Genomic DNA, 25962 nt, shown 5'->3' with positions numbered 1-25962 from the left:
CCATTTACATTCAGTGTAATTATTGATAGGTGTGAGTTTATTGCTGTCATTTTGTAGTGCTTTTTTTTGTGGTGCTGACTTTTTCTTTGTTCCTCTCACTCTCCTGTGCTGAATTCCTTTTGTTTGTGGATTTTTTTTTTCCTCATTTCTTTTGTTTTTGTAGGTTTAGTTTTTACTGAGACTTAATGTTTTTCCTCTTTATGTTGATGAGTAGGTTTGTTAACTTTCTTTGTGGTTACCATGAAATTTACCCTTATCTTTCTAAGTTTGAAGCAGTCTATTATTAGTTGGTATCCTCTCCATTTAAAGGTTCTGTACCTACACCATTTATTCCCTCTTTTATTGTTCTGATATTGTTATCATTTACAGACTAACTGCTCTGATTCCCTGTTGTATTTGTTTTGGTTTTGGATAGTCCTTGAGAGTTCATTTCCTAGATTGGTATGGGGCTGGTACAATCCCGTGCCCTAGATTCAGCCTGCGAGCTGATGTTGTTTGTTCTCATATCGAAGGACTCCCTTTAATAATTCTTGTAAGCTTGGTTTCATTTTTACACAGTCCCTTAATTTCTGTATATGTGGAAGTGTCCTAATTTCACCATGATATTTGAACAAGAGTTTTGCAGGATATATTATTCTTAGCTGGCATTTTTTTTCTTTCAAGGTTTTACATATGTCATCCCATTGCCTTCTTGCCTGCACGGTTTCTGCCGAAAAATCTGAGCTTAGTCTTATTGCTTCTCCTCTGTGTGTGACTTTTTGTTTTTTTCAAGCTGCTCTCAGGATTCTTTGTCTTTGGTTTTGGCAAGTGTGATTATGATACGCTTTGGTGATTTTCTTTTGGAGTCTACCCTACATGGGGTTCGTTGAGCTTCTTGGATGGTCAGCTTTTTATCTTTCATGATATTGGGGAAGTTTTCTGTTAGCAGTTCTTCAATGATCCTGTGTTTTCTGTTTTCTCCCCCTGTTCTGGAACTCCGATCACTCGAAAATTTTTCTTTTGATTGCATCCCACATAATTCTCAGGGTTTCTTCATTTTCTTCGTTCTTTTTTCTGATTTTTCCTCAGAGTTGTATCCAAGTGTTTGTCTTCAATTTCGCTGATCCGTCTTCCACCATTTCAAACCTGCTCCTCAGCCCTTCTATGACACTGTTCATTTCTGAAATCTTGTTGTTTATCTTTTGGATTTCTAATTGTTGTTTTTGTATGATTTCTAGTTGTGGATTTATTTTGGCATTTTGTTCCTGCATTATTTTCCTGAATTCTCCCATTTTTTGGTCTGTATTTTCCATGAATTTGCCTTTTCCATGAATTTGTCTATTTTTTCCTTATTTTGTCTGCTTTTTGCTTCAACTTTTTGATAGCTCTGAATATTAGAGATTTGAATTCGCTATCAGGTAGTTCTAGTGCCTTTTCTTCTACTAGAAAGTCATCTTGTGTTTTATTTTGGAAGCCTACTGGAACCATCCTGTCCTGTTTTTGTAAATGTTTTGATATTGTCTGTTTTCGGGGCTTTTGGTAGTTATTTTCCTCGTTTACTGATTGTAGATTTGTTTGTTTCATCCTGCTTTTTTGTTTTATTTGGCCATGCCTGGGCTGATTGGTGGTGTGATGTTCAGCGCATGGTGCAGGTAGGCAGGGTGGAGAGGGAAGATTGTGATGTGTGGAGCTAAGGTGGGGCATGGGAGAGAGGAGAGAGGAACAGGAGCCAAACAGGAGCCAAAACCATACAAACAAGAAAGAGTGCTAGGGGAGCTTGCTGTAGCGAGATGAGAGACTATGAAATGGAGGAAAACAAGAAGGAGAAGAAGAAAAAGAAAGGAAAAGAAAAAATGAATAAATAAAAATTAGACAGAAAGGAAAAACTTCCAGGGATCCCACCAGTGCAGTTGCAAGGTCTGGGGAAGTTGCTCCCAGGCCATGAAGTACAGCCTGGCTAGAAGGGATACAGGTGTTACTCAGCACCAGGTATTCAGGGGACAGAAAGAGAAGGAAAGTATAGAGAGACGAGAAACTGAGTAATGAAGAAAGAAAAATAGGGAAAAAGAGGGAAAAGAAAACAAACAAACAAAAGAACAAGAAAACCCCCCAAAAAAACAGGAAAAATAAATAAATAAATAAAAAAGATATGCCCTCAGGGATCCCTCTTCACGTCTGTGCAACCTGAGGGAGTAGGTCCCAAGCTACGCAGTACTTCCCAGCTAGAATGGGCTCCCAATTCGAGAAAAGAAAAAGAAAACAAATAAACAAACAATTCAAAACAAACAAAAAAAGCCCAGGATCCCACCAGTGTGGCAGCACAGGCCGGGAAGCAGTTTTACATTTGAACTGTGTTTCACAGGCTTTTAGGAAGAAGCAAAGATGGTGCATGGAGCCAGGTATTTGAGAGAAATGAGGGGGAGGTGGTGAGAGGTAAGGAATAAATCTAAAGAAGCAGAAAAAAGCAACACCAGCAGCCAACAAATGGCACTTAGGGAGCCGGCCAGTGCAGGCCAGTGGAATCCAATTGAATCCAGGGTGAAGCCGATGCTTCCCAGCCAGGAAGACTGTGGCTGCAGGAAGCAGAGGAGGCCGAGTGGAGGTGAAGAAGTGTGGGGGTTGGGAAAGTGTATATTGCTGGTAACCGGTTGTTTTGTCTCCTGCTGGAAGCTCCGTTAAGCTGCTTTCTCGTACTCCCTGTTCGCTGATCTCTGATAGGAGTCCAAGATGGCGGCTCCGTGCTGCGGTAGCTGATAGGGGACCTCTGCATGTATCACTCCTCACTCTCTGTTCTCTGTCAGTTTCTTGTTCCATTCAGTGCTTGGCTGAGTTCTTTATCTCTTCATTTGATGCTTAGAGTTTCAGGATTGCCATTTTCTCTGGTTGGCTTAGTTTTTCGGATCTTTGCTGTGAAGGGATGGCATGGTACTTCTGCCTATAGAGCCATGTTGCCCCGAAGAAGCAGAACATTTTCTTAATAAACTTTGTTATGCCAGTTGACCTAGATGTCCCCTGAAACCATGGTCCCCAGACCCCAGCCCCTGCTACTCTGTCCCTCGAAGTATTTGATTGTATTCAGGAAACTTCTTAGCTTTGGTTTAGTCCAGTTTAACTGACTTCCCCTGTAGTGTGTGGTGTTCTTCCCTTCACCTAAGATAATTCTTGTCTACTATCTAGCTAGTGAATACCCCTCTCCCCCCTCCCCACCCTCATAACCATCAAAGAATGTTTTCTTCTGTGTTACACTTTTTTTTTTTTTAATTAAATAATGAGGTAGGGAGTGAGCAGAAGGATATTTTGCACAAGGAAGTGTTCTGGTTAACTCTGGCAAAAGACTTAAAAGTACTGCCTTAAGGATGACTAACACATTTTTCTTTTACATAAATACAATTGTTCCAAATTTCCTGACCTATTCTGTGATCACACGTGGCTGCAGGATTATGCTACCTACCAGATAATTTTTTTTTTAAAGTAAGCTTTATCAGTCCCTTTAAGGCAAAGATGAGGTTTTAACAAGTATAAGAAAATAACTGCTTTTTTGAAAGAAACTCACATTATGAAGAATTTTGAAAAGAGATATGCTTTTGCATCTGCAGAGAACTTAGAAACACATTTTAACATGTTTCAAAAATTTCAATGAATTTTAAAAGTTTTTTATTTTGTATCCACCCATCCTTATTAATATAAATGACAACACATTTTGTTGCGGTATCATGGAAAATAGATATTACCAGTCAAATTTTAACCAAAGTCTTTGTATAACTGGTGCAAAGGGTTAACAAACTCAGCTACTAACCAAAAAGCTGGAGGTTCAAGTTCACCCAGAGATGCCGCAAAAGAAAGGCCTGGCAATCTACTTCTAAAAAAGCAGCTATTAAAAACCCTCTGGGATACAGTTCTACTCTGACACACATGTGGTTGCCGTGAGTTGGAGTCAACTCAGTGACAACTCGTTTTTATGGTTAATAAGCATAGTCAATGCTACACTTCATCGCTTTGTATCAATATATCTTTCTGAGATAACTTTTTCAGCTGTGGTAATTTTTAAAACTAAATAGCAAAATAAATTCAACACATGACCAGACATTCAAATTGCTTTATTACAAAGTGTTCATCAAATTTTTAATAAATGATACAAATTCACCCACATAGCCTTCATTTGGGAGAAAAAAACCTCACCACATATTAATGATAATTTTTAATGAGACTAAAGTTTTTAGCTGTTAATATTTATTTTATTTTTAGTGCACCCTTCTAAAATTTCTGTGTATTTTAAAACAATGCAGCAGTGCGCACATGTGCACTGATAAATGAAAATTCATATATTGTGGGTATGTGCTCAAATTTTTTCACTGATGAAATGTACAATTAAAAACTGGAATATCTGCAGGTAAACTAGTGATAATCCCTCTAGTTTACTTTTGGTGTTCCCAAGAGCAGAAAAATAATGACTTTCAGAATCCCTTATTGTGTAACTTTTTTCCCCCAAAACAATCAACACTTCTTTTAATCAAAGGATTTCTTAGGATAGCTACCCAAAAAAAAAAAAAAAATCCTTCATATCAAGCAAATAAACTATTTCAGGAACAGAAATGTACAAGTTATTTCTGCCTCCTCAAATTCAATATGGAAAAGGTTTCTTCCCAACCATCTCACCTTAGAAAATATCTTGTTTTTTTCCCTAATTATGAAAGTAATACACGCTCAATATTTTTAAAAAAAATCAACCTATAAAAAGATATAAGTAGAAAGTGACTAATCATGTGTAATCCCTTCCCTCCTCAGAAACATATACAGTACTTTTATAAACACATTAGCTACCTGAGACCACCTTTAGCAAAACAACAAAGTGGCGCACAAAACAAAGGATATTACCTTTAAGTACGGTGTTCTACTGAAAAACCATCCGTATGAGACCAAAAGGTCAACAATTACTCTAAAGCAAAGACAAAAAGATAAAGGGGGAGGGAAACTAGAATACTGGAAATGGATCAACCAGAACACAATTAAAAGAGAATGCTGAAACATTGTAAAAAACGTAACTAATGTCACTGAACAATGGGAACCTAATTTACCGTGCAAATCTTCACAAAAAACACAAAACATATTATTAAACAAAAAAACAAAACCACACTGGCTATGTATTCACTCACACATTATGGACACTTCTCAGTATCAGTACACCAACCTCCATCAACATGTTTAATGGCTACGGAACATTCCAATATATGAGTATATCAGATTTTATTTAAATATCCAACTGATATTTACATTATTTTCGATTTGTTTATTATCATAAAAGAACTCTGTTTTGTTTTGTTTGTTTGTTTAAGATAACACAGGATATAAGAGTCTCTCCTGAGTTGAGGTGGTGTACTGAAACAGTTATAAGTGAATGTTTCTAGCTTACAGGTAACTCATTATTTAGGACTATACCACGTATCATCAGAACAGACTCTTCTTACAAATAACAAAACTGAAATTGATTCTTAAATGGTCTATTGTTTTGGAGGTTCAGAAATGGGGATAAATTTGTCCAGAAATGGTATTTGGTTGTTCTGGTTAAATGGAAAACATCTAATCCCACTGAAAATATTCCTCTGTACTGAAGCTTTTGTAACTCTGAAGAAATTTTTCACACAAGGAATCAAGGAGCTTTCTTAAAAATATAAAGGGCACAAAATATTTACATTCATAATTTTTGAAGTTTATTTTGAAATTAACGAAAAATTGCATATAGCTTATTGATACTGAAAAGTCACCTACTTCCAAAAGCCTATTCAGATTGAGTCTGTAACTTATAACACACAAATAAAAGAGATTTCTTTAACAAGACAGAATATTTTCATTTTGTATCAGATATCTAATATTTTAAAATAATAATACAATAAGAAATAAATCTCTATTAGGTAATCATTCATGTTGGATATATTACCATCTTTTATAAAAAGCCCTTAATTTTCTATTTAATTCAAACTTTAAAAAATAAGAGTCAATTAAGGTTCAGATTTTAAAGAAATGTATTATCCAGGGGCTAATTCTAAAGACCCATCTATCTAAAATAGCAATTTTGGCCTCCTGAAAATTGGCAACTGTAGTTACCATTGTCACAATAAAACACATCCACATAAAGTGGAAATTAACAGTTTTTCTGGATGGCTTTGGTTTATAAGCATGACCTTTCCTTTCTAAGAGAATTCTGCCTTTGTTCTTTTAATTTTCTTCAATGTTCTTACGAGTTCTTTTTCCTAAGCAAAGAAAAACATTACCTTTTATATTATGTAAAAGCGGATTTTTTATGTAATAGGGGATTTTATTATATAACGAAAATACACAAAATACCCATTCACACCTGCCAAAAGAAAAAAATTACATTGTGTTTGCCTTTCTAATTATCTGTTATCTAAATGAGCACTCACAGCGAGGTGGGAAAGCCTGCACCACACCCACCTGGCCTTGCTAGGCTTCCAAATGTTTTTATAGTCAGCAGAGGTGACTCTGACATATTTATATTAGATAATGTTGAACAGAAAGGGCAGCATACAGAATCAAGCTTCAAGCCAAACTACAGGACTACCCAAACCAAAAAACCAAACCCGTTGCTGTCGAGTCGATTACGAGGACTCTTAGCTATCCGATAGGACAGAGTAGACCTGCCCCTAGGGTTTCCAAGGAGTGGCTGGTGGATTCCAACTGCCAACTTTTAGTTAGCAGCTGAGCTCTCAACCACTGTGTCACAGTAACATTCAACCTTTAAAAGGCACATACACACACTTTAATCATGAACTCTAATAGATGTCACACGACATTTTCTCAACAGTTCCACCTGCATCATCCATAGGTCAAGTCTAAGGTTAAGTGGTCAGACTGGGTAGGCAACTACAAAGTCATGACTAGTTTACTTATATGTGAAGAATTCTGCCTGCCATTAAATGCTACTGGGTTGAGTGTAATGTAAATTATGTAGGGTATGGCAAATTGAAGTGAGTTAACCAGAAACAATGGGATACAGGAACTGTCTGCCTGACAAATAACTAGCTTCCAACTGACCCACACTCAGGTTCAGTAGGAGCCCTGGTAGCGCGATGGTTAAGCACTCGGTGGTTCGAACCCACCCAGTGGTTCCACAGGAGAAAAAAACCTGGTGATCTGCTCCCAAAAAGATTGCAGCCTAGGAAACCCTATGGGGCAGTTCTACACCGTATCTTCTCAGAATCAACTTGACTGCACACAACAACAGGTTCAGTGGTAGAATTCTCACCTTCCATGCAGGAGACCTGGGTTCAATTTCTAACCAATGCACCTCAAGCACCGCCACAACCTGTCAGATTTCAGCAGACTTTCCAGATTAAACCAGACTAGGCAGACAGGCCTGCAGATCTACTTCTGAAAATTAGGCAATGAAAACCCTCTGGATCACAACAATACAATCCCATTGTGCATGGGGACATCATGAGTTGGGGGGCCAACTCGATGGCAGCTAACAACAACCACCACCACTCTCCTCTATCTCAACCCCAAACTTCCAGAGCCTGGACTTCTATGAAGCATACATTTGGATTTGCTTCTTTTATTTTTTTAAACCAAGCTTTACATTTTAAAGAACCTGAGGACTCTTAAGCAGAATGAAGAAAACAACTGTGAGAAGTAGGGTTAGTTAAAAGTAGCTGTCCTTAGAGGGCAGACTCAAGACCACATGACACCAATTCCCAGACACCTGACTGCCCATCTGTGCACCTCTTTTTTGCGGGGTTATTGAACTGCCTGACTAAAATTCCTCTAAACAGAGATTTATATGGTTAAAGCCATATTTAAAAAAAAAAAAAATTTAAAGAAAAGGCTAAGCTTTTATTCTAATCTTTGCTATTCAACTTAGAAATGCTAAAAGCAGGAGATGTAGTACAGCAGCTTTTGCAACCCACTGCTGGTATTATAAACTGTTACAACACTTTTTGAAAGCAATTTGGCAACATGTACCAAGAGACTTAAAATGTTCTTACCCTTTGACCAAGTAATTAATTCCCAAAAGGGAAATCTATTATAAGGAAACCATCCAAAATAACAAAAAAATTTATACTGAGAAATGTTGATAGTAAGTAACATTATCTACAGTAGCAAAAAATTGGAAGCAATGTATACAAAAACCAAAACCAAACCCATTACCATTGAGTCGATTCTGACTCAAAGACCCTCTAGGACAGAGGAGAACTGCCCCATAGGGTTTCTAAGGAGTGGCTGGTGGATTCGAACTGCTGACCTTTTGGATAGCAGCTGAATGCTTAACCACTGTGTCACCAGGGATCCAACTAATGTATATAGTCTATTAAAATTTACTAGATTATTATGTAACCATGAAAAATTACCATTGTGAAGGATATGTAATAATATGAAGACATGTATAAACAATATAATCTCAACAAGGTAAACATTTTTAGCTTTGCAACAATAACAAAAAACATTTTGGAAAGAAACACACCAAAATATTAACACAGGTTGCTTCTGGATGAAAAGGATTATGCTGATTTTTCTCTACATTTATATGTAGTTTCCAAGTTTTTCATAGAGAAAACATACATTTTTTTATATACCCCTCTGTACTTTTATATATCCTCCTGCCCTGGTGGTGCAGTGGTTAAGAGCTACAACTGCTAACCAAAAGGTCGGCAGTTCAAATCCACCAGCCTGCTCCTTGGAAACTCTATGGGGCAGCTCCACTCTGTCCTATAGGGTTGCTATGAGTTGGAATTAACTCAACAGCATTGGGTTTTTTGGCTTCTGGTACTTATTAGAACTCAAATTCCACTGAAACCATGAATGTTGCTAGTGTACATAAATAAACATAAGGAAAAAGTTTTATATAATGCATAATAAAAATATTCACTATTGGCTATATGCTACAAACATTCATCAACATTTTTAAATTTTCTAAATATCTGCTGCCAAAACTGTAAGAATGAAAAAGTGAAAAAGACAAAGTGATATACTAGTCTTCACCTAATATATTTGTTTCTTTTAAATGGTTTCTTAAATTTCCTCCTGTCCTACTTTGGCTCAATGTGCCAAAAAATAAGTGCCATACTGCTTTATCGTAATTGTTTCTGAAAAGTCCCCTTCTGTGCCAAAGCATCTGAACTTTCCATCAATGTACAGGCAGAACCTCATTTATGAACAGGTTGTATTCCAAATGTTTATTTGTAAATTGGCTGTTTCTATGAAGGAATGTATTCCAAGTCCTACTTCTGTAGTAAGAGTCTGAAGTTGGATTCTAAGAGGGAGGGGTCAGGTTAAAAGAAAGTTTCTTCTCATGCTCCTGGGTGTAGAAGCAACCTAGAGCAAATTTTAAAACAGGTAAAGTTGATTAGTAAGACAGAGAGATAGATAATTTTGGATCATGGAGACTCAAGGGGTCGGGGCAGACCTATACAGACATATGAACACACTGGACGCCTGGAGTGTGAGTTACTGGAGAGCAACATGGTCAGCAAGGACGAAGATTACATCACTAAGTGTGATCGTTAACGTTGTGTGTCAGCTTGGCTGGGCCATGATTCTCAGTGATTTGGCAGTTATGATGTAGTCTGGCAGTTGTATAATGATATAATCACCTCCGTGATGAGATCTGATACAATGTGATCACCTCCAGGATGGGATCTGCTATAAGTAGACAATCAGCTGAAAGGTAGTCTCCTTGGGGGTGGGGCCTACATCCAATATATGTGGACTTTCTGGCAAAGATCGCTGGCTTTTGCTCTGCTCTGGATCCTGATTTGGCTCTCCCTCATCTGACTTCCAGTTCTTGGGACTTGGGCTAGCAGCCTGCTATCTTACCTGCTGATCTTGGATTCGTCAGCCTTTGCAGTCGTGAGCCAGCATCCTGCCATCTGACCTGTGGATCTTGGGTTCGTCAGCCCCTGTAGCTACGTGAGTCAGGAGAAGCCTCCAGCCTGATTCATGGACTTGGGCCATTCCAGCCTCTACAGTCATGTGAGCCATTTCCTTAAGATAGATTTCTCTCTCCCCCTCTCTCTCTACATATATATGTGTATACCACACACACACACACAAATATACACACTTCACTGGTTTTGCTTTTCTAGAGAACCCAGCCTAAGTCACTAAGAAAATCTCAGAAGTCCCATAAAGAATTTAATTTTCTGCTTGTTTAGAGCAGATTTTCAAACTTCTTCGACCATGGACCACTTACTTAGCAAGGCTTCTACCACACTTACACCTGTTTATCCCTGTAACCAAAACAACTGACAATGCTTGTGTGTTTGTTTGGGCATAGGGGGGTTCTAGCCTGGACATTGTAAATACGAATATTTCTGTTATAATACAATATATATATATCTGAAAAACTTTAAGTTCTGCACTATCACACACTTTTATAGATTTTACGCAGACCACTCAAAACCTGTGGAACTCTATCACCAGAACACTAAAAGAAAACCAACCACAATCCTAAATAAATACGTCAGTTTTCGAAATTGTTTAATTCCTAATAAATACAGTATGCTAAGGGAAATATTGGCCCTTTACCTTAAAAAACACAATGATGAAGATCACTTGTGTAAGGAGTATAAGGAAGGATTGAGCCTCTGAGTTATACAGACTAGGACAAAATGCACAAATCAGAGAGAACCATGAAATTGTAACTTCCAATACAGAGCACATGGCCACCTGAGCCAAAACAAAGAACATGGATGAATGAGCAAGGTGAGTACTGTTCTCCTACCTGGTTTGCTGCCTTCAGCTGTTACTGTATTTGCATCCAGTTGCTGCTACTCAGAGGCACTCAACAGTAACATGCTCAGGGAAAATCGTGTCATCATATGCCATCATCACCTGTTTACCCACCTCATATCACCTAATCTGCATTACAGAAACATACATGTAGCAGAAGAGACCACTTTCTATGGCAGATTCAAATCTGTAAGGGAAAAGACACTTTATAACCATTGCTTTCTTTTCTTTTGCCCCACCTAAACACCACCCAAGAGCCTCCACAAGAATACCAACACTTCTGAATTTGACATGCGAAATTTTGGGTGCATGACAAGGTTTTATTCCTTACTAGAAAGGAAAGCTGGGCAGCTGCTGGCACACAGGGCACCTCAGTGCACATCAGAAAACGAGACTCCTCCGCACAGGCCAACTACAGGGTGCCTGTCTCTGACTAATGCAGACCCTTGTCACGGTGTGTAAGTGGCAATACTGGTTTCAGCCTTCACCAGCCTTTGCCTGCCCCACGGCCTGGTGCCTTTGTGCAGGTTATGTGGTGTGCCATAGAGGTCACTCTTGGGTTAATACTGAACATCTTCCTCAAAGTCCAGGATGAAAAAACAAAAACAAAGTATGTTTATTAAAATTACAAATAACACTAAGCTCTGGATTTAAGGTGTCTAGCAACTTTCAGATATGATTCTAATTCTAAACGACCAAGTGTAAAGAAATCAATACAAACATAAGTAATATAAATAGGAATACATGCAAGAGAATGGAAATGGATAAAACTGTAAAAGTAGAAGATGGGAAGTATAACGGCACCTGACGAAAGGTTCAGCAGTTCCCTGAAAATGTCACGTGCCTTTTATGCTTTTTGCCTTTGTATATATGATTTCCTCTGGCTATAATCCATTTCCTCCAAATTCCTCACCTGGTAAATTCCAACTCATTCTTCAAGACCCAACTCAAATACTCCCAGGGCATCTTATTAATCCTCCTTTGTTCTCTCCTGATCATGGTGGTTCAGGTCGAATTCTTGCCTTGTATGTTGGAGACCAGGTTTGACTCCCAGCCAATACACCTCATGCACAGCCACCATCCGTCGGTGGAGGCCTGAATGTTCTAAGATGCTGAATGGGTTTCAGCAGAGTTTCCAGTCCAGAATAAGATGGACTAAGAAGAAAGGCCTGAAGATCTACTTCTGAAAATCAGCCAGTGAAAACCCTATGGATCACAACAGTCCAATCTTCAACCAATCTTGGGGATGGCACAATACTGGGTAGTGCTTCATTCCATTGTACATGGGGTCGCCATGAGTCAGGGGCCAACTCAAAGGCAGCTAACAACAAGAAATATTCTGTGCATACAACCTGGTGAGGGAATGCACAGCCCAGGAGGATTCCAGGACCTGAGAATAGCCTTTCCCCATCCAGTGAGGTGATGTCCAGCAACAAAGTCAGGTGCCCACCTGCACTACAGGAGACCCTGCTCCTCTGGTCACAACTGGCTGGGTGTGGATGGTCACCAACTCTCTTTCTCTCTCTGTCATTCTCTCACTCTTAAGAAGACTAAAACTAGGATACAGAGTGGCTAATCGCTCTCTGAATGTACCTGGAACTGGGTTCAAGTAAACTTAGGAGCTGTGGTGTGCCTACTTGTACCAAGAAGCAGAGGAAACCAATACTCTTAGAGAAAACGTTCATCAGAAGTGATGCAAAGATTAGAAACCATGTTGTCCTGAGAGAAAGTGAGGGAAGAAGCCCCTTTAGATACTGGTCTACGTGAGGCTAAGTTGAAGTTCCTGTGCTTAGGTTCCATGAGTTTTTGCCTCCCTTTTTTTCCCCCTTTAGCTAATCTGACCAGTGTTACTGTTATTTGCAACGAAATAAATCTTGAATGAGGCATTTCTGTTAATTCACCAATTTACCACCTTGTTTACATAATTACGTAACTACCTTCCCAATAAGATTATAAGCTCCTGACAGGCAAAGACTTTGTTTTTCGTATTTCTTTGTCTAAGGTCTTGATCAGTATCTAATATTTAGTAAATAATCAGTAAATGTTTTCTGAATGAATAAAAAGGTCTTACTCAAAAGATCTGTTTAAGAATATTCTTTGGGAAGGTAATAAAAATTCTTCCCTTTGTACACGAGTAAAAAAGCTTTAAGTTATGAGAAGACCTGTGCTCTAAGTTCTCTGCTCAATATTGATGATGGATTCACACTGACAAACCCAACCACGCTCTCACAACATTCTCTGTTTTAACAAACAACCTGTCTATAAGACAGCTAGCTTGAGCAGGTAAGGCCTCATGGAATTTAAGGGAATGCATAGAGTTCCTGGATGGTGCAAAATGGTTAACGCACTTGAGTACTAAACAAAAAGTTGGAGGTTCGAGTCTGCTCAGAGGTGCCTCAGAAAAAAAGCCTGGGGATCTATTTCTGAAAAATCAGCCACTGAACACCCTATGAAGCACAGTTCTACTCTGACACACACGGGGTCACCATGAGTTGGAACTAACTCAACTGCAACTGGTGGTATACTCAAGTATACTTAAATACATTTACAAAGATCTTATACCCCAGATTTTCCAGGACTTCCAAGTAATTTCATGTCTTTTCAATACAGATTGTTAGTTCAAAATAATTGTAGCTTAATTTATAGTCACTTGTAGGAAGTTTCATATAAACACACAAAATTTCATATAACATCATGTGTCTAATTTTTTTAAGTGCTCAAATGATTGAATGTATAAACCAAAAGCTGATTTTTCAGCTGGGTACAGGCCTTATAAAATACTATATGCAATTCGGGGTTTTGTCAATGAAAAGTGATGCAAAAAGTAAGTTATAAAGGGTTGAAAAATAGAAAATACTATACCTAAAGTAAAGTAAAGGGTCAGCAAAAAAGGAAGATTGACACAGTGGTTGCAACAACAAGCTCAAGCATAACAATGATGGTGAGGATGGCACAGGACCAGGTAGTGTTTTGTTCTGTTGTACATAGGGTTGCTATGAGTCGGAACTGACTGGACAGCACCTAACAACAACATACCTAAAGAAACCAAGATTAATATTGCCCACAGAATTGACAGGAAAAAAGGTGACTTAATGATCCTTTTAAAATACAAAGCATCATTAAATGATGGGGGGAAACACTTCTTAAATATCTTCAAGGGAAAACCAGAGAAAAGGTCTTAATAGTATGACATGTTGAGTTTGATTTTAAGAATCCTTTTCAAAGAGTAAGGGTTTTTAAACAAAAAATGGAATGGGTTAACAGAAGATAAAAGTATTTTAAGAAAAAGTGTCCCATCTTTGGGTGCTACTACAGAAGTCTAGTTATCAGCACTGATGGTTACAAATCTAGAAATTCTATCTTCATCAGTACAGTTACAGAAAGAAAACAATATATATAAACTGCATTCCTAATTTCTGCAGACAATGTACAAAAGCACACAAGAAGTAGAAGAGCTAGTTGAGGATTACATACGGTTTATCACAAACTGTTGCCACTATGGGAAAATACCTCAAAAAAAAAAAAAAAACAACTATAGGTTATTCGTAGAACTTTAGATATGAAAAATAACACTTTTTACAGAATGAGGTACTAGTAAAAGCTGGACACCACATCTCAGGGATCTATTTATATTGGTGAAATCAAACATCAAATTAAGCTGTGTTGACATATAAACGAACATTTGTGAAAATTTCAAAATAGGAAAATATAATAATTTCCACATATTAGTAACATTAAGTGCAGATAATACAGACTCTTTTTACCTAATAGCCCAAAGGATAACAATAATGGAATGAAGAGCGTGAATGGTAAGAAAACTAGGCACCAAACTAGAAAGCCTGGAGTCACCCTGATTCTTTTGTATCCAGTCCCTCACATAGTTACCAAATCCAGTTGATTCTACTTCTGAAGTGTCTTCCAGGCACATCCTTTTGTTTTGTCATCACTGCCACTGCCCTAGCTCAGGCTCCCATCCCCTCTTGTCCAGACAAGAGCAGTAGCTTCCTTAGTGTCTCTCTGACTGTGGCACTGACTCCCCTCACTGAACTATCCCTGGGACTGCCACAGAACCACCTGAATGCCATGGAAACACCTGACTGCCACAAGGATCTGACTTGTCCACCACTCTCTTCCTGTCATTCCCTTACTTAAGAAACTTTGATGGTGATGTCCACTTCCACTAGCAGGGTGGAACTTGGTTATTGAGATCAATCTGCCATTGAAAACACCTAAATATCCTGAATAAAACATTTTTTAAACACCTTCATAAAGGCATCAAAGAGTTCAAGAGGTAGGAGAGAGTTCTTTTGCCAAAATCTAAGTGAAAGCTGGATGGATGCAAGTGCAGTTAGCTAACTGGGGAGGCCACTTTGGCTCTGAGGCCTTTGATGGCCTCATGGGTTGAGAAGTACTAGACCAAAGGAGGGAGGGAGGTCTAATAGGAAACCGTTTCGTATAAGGCTAGGATTCAAAAGGGTTACACCCTCACTGTAAGGGTGAACCAAAAATAAAACCCATCCCACCCCCAGGAGACTGCAGTCCAAATTTCCATCTAAACCATTCCAAATTGTAAATTTAGTTTAAAATGGTCCCTGTCTGTAGTGCCCCTCGGAACCTGGCAAAAATAAACAAATCCTTTCTGCAGGTACACACCTTTACCCTAAGACTCAAACAATCCTCCCCAAATAATTTTCTAGGGAAAATGAGTAGCTCAGAGCCAAAAATAACGAAACATACATGGGAATGAGGCACCACGAGTAAGAACTCACAGAAACAAGACACAGTAGGAACAGAGCCACAAAGATTTGAGATATTGAAACTGTCACTATTCTTATAATGTTTAAGGGATCTTAACTTTAACTTATGATACATTTCTGAATACTAGAAGTTTTAGAGGCACACCAGAAACCATTAAAAGACCCAAAACTATACTGAACAAATCAGAAATAACACTACAGTACATTCTTCTATCCAATAATGTTTCAGATTGTTTAAAATTGCATCCACAGTCTTCACACAATACACTTGGTGGCCCTTCAACATTTTGATGTTGTATGAGAGAAGCTGTTTATTCTTTGTCTCTTCTTTATTATGTTTACAAGGCAAAGTTTTTGCATGCTTCTGTAAACATAAGCTGTTTCTTTGGCATCAGCTTATGGTTACCCCACACCTCTTATCAACAACTTGCAGCCAGTTTTTCCCCTACTTTCTAATGCATTGCACAACTTGCTCAGCAAAATGCTCTAAATATTATGCAATCATAGCAAAAATAAAGTTTGCACACTGAAGAAAATTTGATGTCAAAGCGCTCACACAAATTGAGCACTAACGACCTAAAGCTTAAGGGCCCAACTCCACTCATTTTTTTACTGGGCACCTACTACATACAAGCACTATTCTAGGTGCAGGATATAGCAGTAAATAAGAAAAAGTCTCAGCTGCTGTGGAACTTATAGTTCGGAGAAACAAACAATAAACATGCAGGCAACTCAGTTTCAGATAGTGGTAAGTATCACAGAGAAAATAAACCAGAGTAAGATGATACTGAGGGGGCTACTTAGATTAGCAGGTCAGAGAAGGCCATCTGAGAAGGCAATCTTTTCAGCTGATGAGACTAAAGTGACACATAGGAGCCAGCATTCAAAAGATCTGAGAGAAGAACATTCTAGACAAAGAGAAAAGTAAATGCAGGCGCTCAGTGGCTGCTCTGAACTTGGCTTGTTTAAGGAACAGAAAGAGACCAGTGTGGCTGGAACATAAGGAGTAATGAAGAGAGGGGCAAGAGATGAGGACAAAGAAAGCAGCAGGGACAAGGTAAGTAAGATCTTGCAGGCCATAAACAAGAGTTTGGGTTTTATTCTAAATGCAATAGGAAGCCTTTGGAAGTTCTTCATTGAAGAAGTGATAGGATAGCACTTCCATTTCAGAAAGATCATTCTGCCACTGCTGTACAGAATTAGATTGAAACAGGGCAAGGGTGAATACAGGTAGACTAATTAGCAGGCTAATGCAGTGTTCCAGAGAAGGAATAGGAGATAGGAAAGAAGTGTGCAGATTCAAGATTCAAAAATGGGATGTGGGGAGGCAATGGCGAGGAAAAGAGAGAAATCAAGGATGCTTCCTAGATGTTTGGCTTGAACACCTGGGTAGATGATGGCCCATTTACTGACCTGGGGAAGAAACTGGTTTAAGGCACAGGAGAGGGGAGGGGAAGGTGGGGGTAGGGTTCACAAGTCCTGGTTGCGACATGTCTGAGATGTCTGTTAGGTATTCGTTCAAGTGATTGGCAAGAAACTGAATATACAAGTACCTGGGAAGGAAGTCAAGGCTAAAGATAGAAATTTCTCAATCATCAGCATGAAACTGTATCCAAAGCCATGGGACTAGATAAGATCATGTAGGCAGTAGTTATAGAATACATGGAATGTACTTATAGAAGAGGACCCTGGACAGAGTCCTGTGGCATTCCACATTTAAAGATTGAATAATGGAGACCCACCCAACCACAGGCCTGAGAAGGAGTGGCCAGTGAGGTAGAAGGAAAAGAACAAAAAAACAAAAAGTGACCCCCGGATGTGTAAACATGAATGTCACTGGTGATGCTGATGAGATCAGTTTCATTGGCATGGTGGGGATGAGAGCTTGATTGGAACAAGTTAAGGAGAGAATAGCAGGTGATAGGGGATGGCAACTATAGGGAGATGGCATCTTTAGACAAAGCTTTTCAATTTCTGCTATCAAAAGGAACAGAGAAACAGAGTAGAAGCTGAAGTGAGAGACGTGAAGTCAAAGACAGCTTTTGTTGTTACTGCTGTTTATTCTGTGTTTAAGACAGGAGGTCCTAGAGCAGCGCTGTCCAATAGAAAGTGCTGTGGTGATAGAAATATTCTATATCTGCACTGCCCAATTTGGCAGCTACTGACCACACGTGGGTATTGAGCACCTGATATGAGAAACCGAATTTTAAATGTTATCTGGTGTTAATTAATTGAAATTTAAATAGCCAAGTGTGGCTAGTAGCTACCAAACTTGACAGTGCAGCCCTACAGCATGTTTGAGGCTAATGGATTCAGTTTCCCTAAGTTGGTAGGTTTGGTGGTGGGAAGAGCAGAAGCTGATGGCTTCTATTTGTTCAATGATTTATAAATGAGGTTATCAGCTGGGGGGAGTACAAAGGGGCAAGGTACTAGATGGAGGTTTAAGAAAAGGGGAACAGGTAAGGAATTGTTTCAGAGTAGGAAAAAGGACAGACTAGGAGGGGACAGTAAAATATCTGGGTTGAGTGCCCATTTGAGATTTGTAAATTTTAGTGACCCCTGTCAGAACAGTTGTTAGTTTTTCTCTGGCAAACGTCAGCTACTTGGCCTTTCAAATATGGCCCCAAACTACCTTTTCAACCATCTCCTCACATTCCCCATAATTCTCTCTGTAGTTTTCAGTCTTCTTGGCTATGGAAACTTTTTTACCCTGTTCATATTGTATTCACTGTCCCAGTTTAAAACACATACACATACACACACACAAGGACAAAAACAAACTGTTCCTGATGAAGCAAGGTAAGGGCTGAAAACTCACCAGCTCAGCCCCCGCCCAACAGCCTCTGACGTACCTCCAAGGAAGTCCAGAGCTCCACTGGACACAGGTAGAAACCAGTGACTTACCCTAGTCAGCACTTCTCAAACCTCAATGTGCTTACTTATCACTTGTCTTGTTAAAAACGTATATTCTGATCCAGTCGGTCTGGAATCAAGCCCAAGATTCTGCATTTCTAATAAGTTCCTGGGTGATGGCTGATGCCACTCAATTTATATTGACTACACTCTGAGTGGCAAGGCCCTAGGTCAGAACTGCACCAGACCACTCACCATTCCCCAACATAGGAGGCACTCTGTCTACTCACTTTTATAAGTGTTGTTTCCTTAGCCTCATATGCCCTCTCCCACCTTCTCCAGTTAGGAGATACACATAATCTTCAATCTTCACGGTCCTCCTCAATGTCACCTCCTCTACAAGTCTTCTCCAAGTCCCCTGGGCAGAATTAATGATCCAGCTCCCATTACCACTTTGGTCCCCATCTCCTACTACTTCCCCTTTCTCTCACTCGGCTCCAGCCATACTGGCTTCCTTGCAGTTTCCTGAATACACCAAGCAAACTTCAGCCTCAGGGCCTTTGCACTAGCTGTTCCCTCTGCCCTTCACTTCCCTTACACTTTTGTTCAAATGTCTTCTTTTCAATGAGGCCTATACTCTCAATACCCTATTTAATACTCCCCAGGCCCAGCATTCCTGATCTGCCTCACCCAGCTCTACAACATACTAGTAAATACACTAATTATGTTTATTTTTTATCATCTGTCTCTTCCCACTCGGCCAGGTAAGTTTGGTTCACTGATGTATATTAAAACATCTAGAACATCTACTATCTAACATAAGAGTAGATATTCAAATACCTGGTTATTAAAATACTCTAGTTATTTGTACAAGTGTCTATGTATGTCTGTTTCCCCTGCAGTTGTGAGTAATCTGAGGGCAGGATCTACAGTATATTCACTCTGCATCCCAAGCATATTGCACAGTGTCTTTGTTTGAAAAAAAAAAAGTAAAATATCAAATCAGTAGCTGACTTGATTTGGTAACTTGATTAACTTGCAATTAATGAATGTGAATTAGATTTTTGACACCTCAAACAACCTAAAGACTAATGGAGGTGTTAAGAGATACAAGAAAGAACATTGTAATAAAGTAGAGAAAGACAGTAAAGCAAGAGCATGACACTATACTATGAACCAGGAAAAACAATTATTTTAACATGCACTATAATAATTTTCTATGTTTTATCATTTAAAATATTAAAAAAAAATAGCTAACATTTATTAAGACCTTACCGTGTGTCAGCAACTACTTAAGCATCTAACAAGCACTAACTTATTCAAACCACAAAACAATACTGTATAGTAGGTACTATTATTGCCTTGTTTTCAAAAAATAAACAGACAAAGAAAGGCTAACCAATTTGATCAAGGTCACAAAGCCAGAGCAAATGGTTTGTTCCCAGGCCTGAGCTTTCAACCACTATAAACTGACAAAAAATATAGATTTACTTTGAATTTAAAGGCTTCTCTTCAGGTACGTTACTGTTTTAAAACTCCCTACAGCAACTTTCATGAAAAAATTATGTATTTGCTCTCATCTGAATGTGCTTTGAACATAAGCAATTATTTTCTTTCTGTAATGGGAAAAAAGTGTTTCCAAACAGTTTTCCCCCATATTAACAGCTAATACACCGTCCAAGTACCTTTTAAGACTAAGAAAAGATCTCAAAGAAACTAGCAACTCCTGGGCCCTGCACAGGTAGCACAGCTCAGTGTTTAAGGGAGTGGGTTTGAATCCCAGCTCTACCACCTACTAGTACTGTGACCTCAGGCAGGTAATTAATTCAATTTATTCAAGTTCCTGGAGTCCCTGGATGGAACAAATGGTTAACACACTCTGCTCAGTTGCTAACTGAAAGGTTGGCAGCTTAAGTCCATCACCCAGAGGAGTCTTGGAAGAAAGGTCTGGTAGTCTATTCCCGAAAAATCAGCCACTGAAAACCCTATGGAGCACAGTTCTATGCCGACACACATGGTGTCACCATGAGTTGGAGCTGACTTGATGGCAACTAGTATGCAGGTTTCTACCATGTACAATTCTTCCTGGCTGCTGCATGCTCTCCTCTATTTCCTACCGCACCCCACCCCATCTTACTCTTTTTTAGTATGTGATTTAGGTGAAAGTTTACAGAGCAAATTAGTTTCTCATTCAAAAATTTATATACAAATTGTTATGTGGCATTGGCTGCAATCCCACATTGTGTCAGCACTCTCCCCCTTTCCCTTTCCATCCTGGGTTCACCGCGTCCATTCCCATTCGTCCAGTTTTCTTGTCCCCTCCCACCTTTTCGTCTTTGTTCCTGAGCAGGTGTTGCCCACACCCCATCTTATTCTTGCAAGAGTTCTGAACTGCGTTCCCTAGGCCCCTTAAGTGGTCCATGGATAGAATTCAGGGGATCCATGAACTCATGTATGTCTGCTTGGCATTCTTTCCTCTGAAAAGTAAAGGGAAAAGGAAAAAATTGAGTGAGGCAACTAGTTCTTGAATGAATAGTTAGTTGGGTTCCATTAAATAATTTATATTTTAATGTAATTGCCTCATTATATTCTATTCAGTCAATATAATTTCCTAGTCATTCACATAATTTTTAAAACCTAGTTTTATTTGTTTCCTGTATCTTTTTCAATGCCAAAATATCAACCCATGAACCCAGGGGGAAAAAATAACTATTTCTTCAATATGGTATTTATATATTTCGAGTCCCAGGCCTTGTAAAGAATATAATAAAGTTACAGGTACTCTACCTAGAAAACTGCATATTTGCCAGTACACACAAAACACACACATCACACACAGACCCCCAGAGGCCATCCATGGATCTTCAGCGGGCCCACAGACACCAAGATAAACACCCCAGCTATAACACTATGACAGATACCTGCCTGATACTGCCTGCCCAGGCCCTCTCCCTTCTTTTGGGAACTGTTCTTCCCCCAACTCCAACAAGCAGGAGCATCCATGTTTTTATAACTGCTTAGTCAGGGGGAGGAGTCCCTGTATGGTGTAAATGGTTAACACATGCCAAATGGTTGGAGGTTCGAGTCTACCCAGAGGCACCTTGAAAGAAAGGTCTGGTGATCTACTTCTGAAAAATCAGCTGTTGAATATCTTATGGAGCTCAGTTCTACTCTGACACACACGGGGTTGCCAAGAGTTGGAATCGACTCTATGGCAACTGGTTTTTTAGTTAATCAAGGGGAGGCCACAACTGACCCAAGGCAGACCAGTCAGAGTCTCTCCATGGGATTTTTATAACTGAGTCAGAGACAGAGAATCCCTTTTGGGAGGCAGAAATCACAAAATGTGAAATTTGGGAACCAGTAGTTTCCTGCTCTCTGGAGGAAGCCAAACAGACAAAAAATTCCCAACAGCACCCAAGCACCTGGTTCTGACTGTTCCAGAAGCCCAGCCCTACTCCTGTTCGTCTCATGGTTTAGTTACCAATTCTTCCTTCCACTGTAATGGATCCCCAATATCCTTCTATTATTTTAAATTTTTGCCTAAGCTCATTCAAGGTTCTATGGCTTGCAACCAAAATACTCTAACACTAATACCTGGCTAATTCTAAATACTGTTTTAAACAAGTTTTAAGTCCCTTTAAATTTTTTCTAGACAGATAGTGAATGTCTTCCTTTGGATATTTAAATTTAAGGCCCTGGTGGCACAGTGATTAGAAGAGCTCGGCTGCTAACCAAAAGTTTGGCAGTTTGAATCCACCAGCCACTCCCTGGAAACCCTATAGGGCAGTTCTCTGTCCCATAGGGTCACTATGAGTTGGAATCGACTAGATGGCAACAGGTTTGGTTTTGGTTTTGGGACTTTCACCATCATGGATTTAAAAATTTTCACCTTAACTGCAAGTTTTTACATTTCAATCAAATAGGCTTTGACTTAAGAGACTGAAATGCAGTCCAACTACAATCAATCTAGCAAATTCCTACTTCACACATCTCTTAAAATCCCCAGAGTTCCTTCCCATCTAGTCAAGAACTTTAAAATTCCCCAGAAAATTGCTGCATTTGTGTTACTATTATAACTAGGTTATAAAAGTAACACAACTTTTATTATATACTACTACTATTACTATTTTATGGATCCTAATATAATGCTATGCACCTAGAAGACTATAAAAGTAGTTGAATCTTGTAGGAGGGAAAATACTTGGAAAACATCCAGTTCAGCCACCTTACTTCACAGATGCGAACACTGATGTAAAAAGAGGTTAACATGCTCAAGGTCAACAGTTAGGGAATGAATTAGAACACAGATCCAATGAGCTTTCCACCACAGAACATGGGAAATGCCCAATTCGCTTACAAGATGCCTACAACATAAAACAAATGTGCAATTCTTTTTTAGTACTTCAGATTTGTGGTTATTTCTCATTACCCTTAAAACAAATCCAAATAAAATTTAAAAGCACAAACTTGCTAGATTTATGACAAATCTTTCCCATTCTGATCACATTAGAAATGTAAAGAAGGGCTCTGATTTGAATGATCTCTTCCTTCTCTGTTATGCTTTCTCAAATGTCACCATTAATATATATCACTATGCTTGCTCCTTTTTAATACTACTGACATAGTCTCATACTGTATCTTTAGTGCACAGAAGGTCATATAAAAACATCTAATATCAGACTTTGTCACCTAAAATGAAATCAACCAAAAATACTAAGATTTCATCTTTCCAAACACCTGCTTTCTTTTCTCAAAAATAATAAACAAAATAGATTGACATTCTGAAAAAAAAAAAAGTTTGAAGTAAACCTTTCTTATGTCAATTCAGACGGAGCCCTGGTGGCTCACTTGTTACAAGCCCAGCCCGGCTGCTAACCAAAAGGTCGGCCATTTGAATCCACCCACTGCTCCTTGGACCCTATGCGGCAGTTCTACTCTGTCCTGTAGGGTCACTGTGAGTAGCAATCGACTTGACAGCAATGGGTTTGGTTTTATATGTCAATTCAGAGCCCTCAAAATAAAGATACCTGGACAAAAATATGAGGTGCGATTTGAACAATCCTTTGCACAGTGGCTGGCACTATATGCCCAATCTACATTTGTTAAATGATGGATATTATCTTTATACTATATATCATGGAAAGTTCACTCCTCTGGATGAGTATACTTAGAACTGCTAATTTTTCTTGAAAGGAAAAGAAAGTAACACTAGATGTACTATTTATAAATCATGTTATTTTTATAAGCCTTAAAATATTTCCAATTAATTAGCAAGAAACTATAAAATGTAGCAATTCGTAAGGATAAGGTAGCAACATAAGTGATTACAATAAAACATACACAATTATAAGATTTTCTAAAGTAAACAAGAATTCAGACTAAGTCCCAGAGATCGCACTCTTTTCAGCAGTGTATTGTGACACTATTTTACTAGATTAAATCCTGAGACTCAAAAACTCTCCTACCAAAACATCAGAATGCCAACAAGAAATAAAAGCACCCAAAAATATGAGTAAACAGTCCAGAACACATTGGGTTATAAACTTTAAAACCTCTACAGGACCTATTCTAATAATAGGGGAATGGTAACTAATAACAACACACACAAAAAGCTTGACAAAACTAGACATAACTCTATTAGAGCTACATAACTAATTAGACATAACTGTAGACTCACTACATAGAAAAAAAGTTCATTTTATTTTCTGAAATAAAACTTAGGACTAAGTTTTGGTGCACTAATGTATGCTATTTCTACAGCTTACATCCTAAAAGCTAAAGAAGTTGTCAGTAAGTTGAAATGAACTTCAGTGGATCAAACATTAACTGATAGAAATCATCATCTCTGGACCTTTTAAAAACAGTCACCCCATGCACACATAATCGATTCTGATACTGTTTCACCTTTTCCCCAGCTCAGGTGAGGGAGGAAAAACACAAATACTATGTATGCTTTTAAACCATTTTTAACAACTTCATTAAATTTACAGTGTGCTTTAAAATACCGATATAGTTTCTTGTCATCTCTATTATGCTGAGAAGGACGCACAGACATCCATGTAAATCAAAACTACAGAAAAAGCAAGCTTACACTTTCCTCAGATGCTAAGTGACTGCAGTGGGTAAGGTCATGGTCAAAATTCACAGGTTCATTTAAACTTTCATGGCTCAGCCAACAGCTCCGATCAAGTTTCCTGATCCTATCTAAGTAGATTAAAACTGCAGGAGTTTTCTCGCTGTCAGATCAGCAGGCTATTTCAGACCCCCAAACTGCAGTCCGCATAGCCCGCAGCGGCGCATCTTCCACCACCTCTGGCTGTGTTTTAAGCTAATCGTTCCAAGCATTCACCTCCAGTCTTTAAAACAAACCCCAAACGGGTGCAGAAAACTCAAGACCACCTTCCACTTGCGCGCTAGACCCCCTCCTCCTCCTCCTGTCATCCCCCCGGCCGCCCTTCCGCATTCGGTGACTTCTGCCCAGCTCTCCAAGGTGGGGGAGGAGGTGAGTGGCGAGGAAGACTCCCCGCCAAGCAGCTCTCCGGCCAGCACAGCGGCAGAGGGATTGGGGAGAGGAGATGAGGAAGATGCTAAACACCCAGTTGCCATATTTACATTGGCTTTTTCTTTGCCAAAAAGGCCCCGTGTCCAATAATATCGTCTTTAAAGGAAAAAAGGACCTCAGCACTGAAACTGCTGCCAAAATGTCCTCATCATATTCTCACCTCAGTTCTCCCGCGGGGAGCGGGGTCCGGACGCCCCCGCCTCTGACAGGTACACCTGCCCGCCTGGGGAGGGGAGCGCCGACCCCCCCCCACACACACACACACAAGAGGCGCGATCGCCAGGACTCGCCCCTTAGCAGCCCTCGCCAGCGCTGACAGCAGAGGCAAAGCCGTGCCAGGCACAAACTTCCCACTTCTTGGGCTGCGGGGACGGACGGACCGACGGACAGAAGGACGAACGGACGAACTGGCCAGTGGCGGCACTGGCACCTGCCGTAGGGCTCAGATGCGGGCGGGACCCCTCGCCCCGCACCTGCTCTCGGTCCAAAGGGGGCCCGAGACGCGCCCGGGCGGCCCACAGGAGGCAAGCACGCACCGCGGGGCTGGGGCACCGAGACGCCGCGGAGGGCGAGCAGCCCCGGGGGCGAGCAAGCTGGAGGCCGGGGCCCCGCGCGCCGGGCAGCTCCGGCTGCCCGCCCACAGCAGCTGCAGCAGGAGGAGGAGGGGAGCGGGAGGAAGAGGAGGAAGGGGACTGTGCGCTGAAGCCGGAGCCCTTACCGAGTGGTTGACTCCCCACATCAGGACACTGAGCAGCGGGTCGCTGGCCCGAAACAGCTTCACTTTCTGCGCTACGAAGTGCTTCTTCTTGGTCTTGGTCTTGCTTGCCAAGACAGAGGACCCCAGGTTGCCAGGGGTCGCCATGGCCGCCGCCTCTGTCCCTCCACCACCGCGCTCCCGAGGCCGGGGACCCGCCCTCTCTACACACCGGCTGGGGGACGCAGCCGCATCCTACCGGCAGCGGCCCTGGTGCGCCGTGCCCCGCTCTCCCCGCTGCCGCCGCTGGCGCGCACGGTCCGCTCCGCCCGCTCGGCCCGGCAGGGTGGGAGGCTGCTCTCGGCTCGCGC

General features: G+C 40.2%; 1 protein-coding gene across 2 annotated transcripts in view; it reads right to left on the bottom strand.

Moving 5' to 3' along the window:
• Positions 1–25956, bottom strand: part of PIP4K2A (phosphatidylinositol-5-phosphate 4-kinase type 2 alpha) — a 222253-nt gene extending 196297 nt beyond the window's left edge. For both annotated transcript variants that reach the window (XM_004380535.2, XM_023735036.1), the window contains exon 1: positions 25616–25956. In XM_004380535.2, the coding sequence (XP_004380592.1) occupies positions 25616–25759 (144 nt within the window). In that variant the 5' untranslated portion in view covers positions 25760–25956. The remainder of the gene's footprint in view (positions 1–25615) is intronic.
• Positions 25957–25962: the final 6 nt, after the last annotated feature.

This window comes from Trichechus manatus, unplaced genomic scaffold (genome assembly GCF_000243295.1).
Source record: "Trichechus manatus latirostris isolate Lorelei unplaced genomic scaffold, TriManLat1.0 scaffold00075, whole genome shotgun sequence".
NCBI classification, from domain to species: domain Eukaryota; kingdom Metazoa; phylum Chordata; class Mammalia; order Sirenia; family Trichechidae; genus Trichechus; species Trichechus manatus.
The sequence above is the reverse complement of the archived record's forward strand: the minus strand, read 5'-3'. Positions and strand labels throughout refer to the sequence as shown.